This window comes from Gorilla gorilla, chromosome 7 (assembly GCF_029281585.2).
Source record: "Gorilla gorilla gorilla isolate KB3781 chromosome 7, NHGRI_mGorGor1-v2.1_pri, whole genome shotgun sequence".
NCBI classification, from domain to species: domain Eukaryota; kingdom Metazoa; phylum Chordata; class Mammalia; order Primates; family Hominidae; genus Gorilla; species Gorilla gorilla.
The window spans coordinates 11,281,867-11,284,504 of NC_073231.2; the positions used below are offsets into that span (position 1 = coordinate 11,281,867).

Genomic DNA, 2,638 nt, shown 5'->3' on the forward strand with positions numbered 1-2,638 from the left:
ATATTATTTTATATATAATATATTATATATAATATTATATATAATATTTTATATGTAATATATTATATATAATATTATATATAATATTTTATATGTAATATATTATATATAATATTATATATAATATATTATATATAATATTATATATAATATATTATATATATTATATATTATATTATTATATTATATAACATATAATATATATATAATATTATATATTATATTATATATATAATATATAATATATTATATATAAAATATATAATACTATATATAATATATTATATATAATATATATTATATATAATATATATAATATATTATATATAATATATATTATATATAATATATATAATATATTATATTATATAATATATAATATGATATATATTATATAATATTATATATATATATATATATAATATATAATATATTATATAATATATAATATATAATATATTATATAATATATAATATATAATATATATTATAATATTATAATATATATTATATATAATATATAATATATAATATATAATATATATTATATATTATATATTATATATATTATATATTATATATTATATAATATATTATATATTATATATTATATAATATATTATATATTATATATTATATAATATATTATATATTATATATTATATAATATATATTATATAATATATTATATATATTATATATTATATAATATATAATATATAATATATATTATATATTATATATTATATAATATAATATATATTATATATTATATAATATATATATATTATATAATATATATTATATATTATATATTATATATAAGATATATTATATAATAAATTATATATTATATATAAGATATATTATATATTATATATTATATATTATATATAAGATATATTATATATTATATATTATATATAAGATATATTATATATTATATATTATATAATATATATTATATATTATATATTATATAATATATATTATATATTATATAATATATATTATATATTATATAATATATATTATATATTATATATTATATATTATATAATATATAATATATAATATATATTATATAATATATAATATATAATATATAATATATAATATATAATATATATTATATATTATATATTATATTTTATATGATATATAATATATATATTATATATGATATATAATATATTATATATTATATATGATATATAATATATTATATTATATATTTTATATAATTTAATATATATTATATTATATATATAATTTAATATATTGTATATATTATATTATATATTATATATAATATATAATATATTATATATTATATATAATATAATATATTGTATATATTATATTATATATTATATTTTATATATATAATATATAATATATCTATTATATTATATATAATATCTATTATATTATATATAATATCTATTATATTATATCTATTATATAATATATAATATACATTATATTATATCTATTATGTTATATATAATATACATTATATTATATCTTTTATGTTATATATAATATACATTATATTATATCTTTTATGTTATATATAATATACATTATATTATATCTTTTATGTTATATATAATATACATTATATTATATCTTTTATGTTATATATAATATACATTATATTATATCTTTTATCTTATATATAATATATATTATATTATATCTTTTATATTTTATATATTATATATGTATATTTAGAATTGGCCAGCTGGACTCAGTTTAGATGATCTCAATTTTGTTGGCAACACCCAAAGCATTGTAATCAGGATCCAGTCAAATATATGCCTTCTTCTCTCCATCAGCCCGAATCAGGGAGTTGACCTTGGCCACATCCATGTCATAGAGCTTCTTCACAGCCTGTTTGATCTGGTGCTTGTTGGGTTTAACATCCACAGTGAACACAAGCGTGTTGTTGTCTTCTGTCTTCTTCACGGCCGACTCAGTGGTCAGCGGCAACTTGATGATAGCACAGTGGTCAAGCTTGTTCTCCGGGAGACGCTCCCCCGAGGATGTTTTGGCGCTTGTTCTCCGAGGGGAGCTCTCTCGAGGATATCTGGGCTGCTTGTTCTCCAGGGGGCGCTCTCCCGAGGATATCTGGGTGCTTGTTCTTCGGGGGACGCTCTCCCAAGGATATTTGGGCTCCCTCCGGAGTCGCAGTGTTACCGGAAAGTGGGTCACGTGCGGATCTTCTTTTTTTTGTGTGTGGCTGTGGACGCCTTTCAACACTACCTTCTTGGCCTTCAAAGCCTTCACTTTGGCTTCCGCTTCAGGAGGGGCAGGAGCTTCCTTCTTTGCTTTCGGCGCCATCTTGTGAAAAGGCTACTTTTTTTTTTAATTATGGAAAAATCTATATAAGATAAAATTGACCATCATAACCATTTTTAAGTGTGCGGTTCTGTGGCACTAACTTTATTTGTATTGTTATGCAACCACTACCACTATCCATCTCCAGATATTTTAAAATCTCTCCCAGTGGAAACTCTGTACCCATGAAACACCAACTCTCTATTTCCCTGGTAACCCCCATTCTACTTTCCATCTGTATGAATTCAGCTACTCTAGGTACTTCATATGAGTGGAATCATACAGTATTTGTCCT

At 17.4% G+C, this 2,638-nt stretch overlaps 1 protein-coding gene across 1 annotated transcript; it reads right to left on the bottom strand.

Moving 5' to 3' along the window:
* Nucleotides 1–1,812: 1,812 nt before the first annotated feature.
* Nucleotides 1,813–2,346, bottom strand: LOC109028007 (large ribosomal subunit protein uL23-like). Its single transcript, XM_031014012.2, has 2 exons — nucleotides 2,147–2,346; nucleotides 1,813–2,026 (listed from the first exon to the last, which is right to left on the bottom strand). The coding sequence occupies exons 1-2, from the start codon at nucleotides 2,344–2,346 to the stop codon at nucleotides 1,813–1,815; spliced, it is 414 nt and encodes a 137-aa protein (XP_030869872.2).
* Nucleotides 2,347–2,638: the final 292 nt, after the last annotated feature.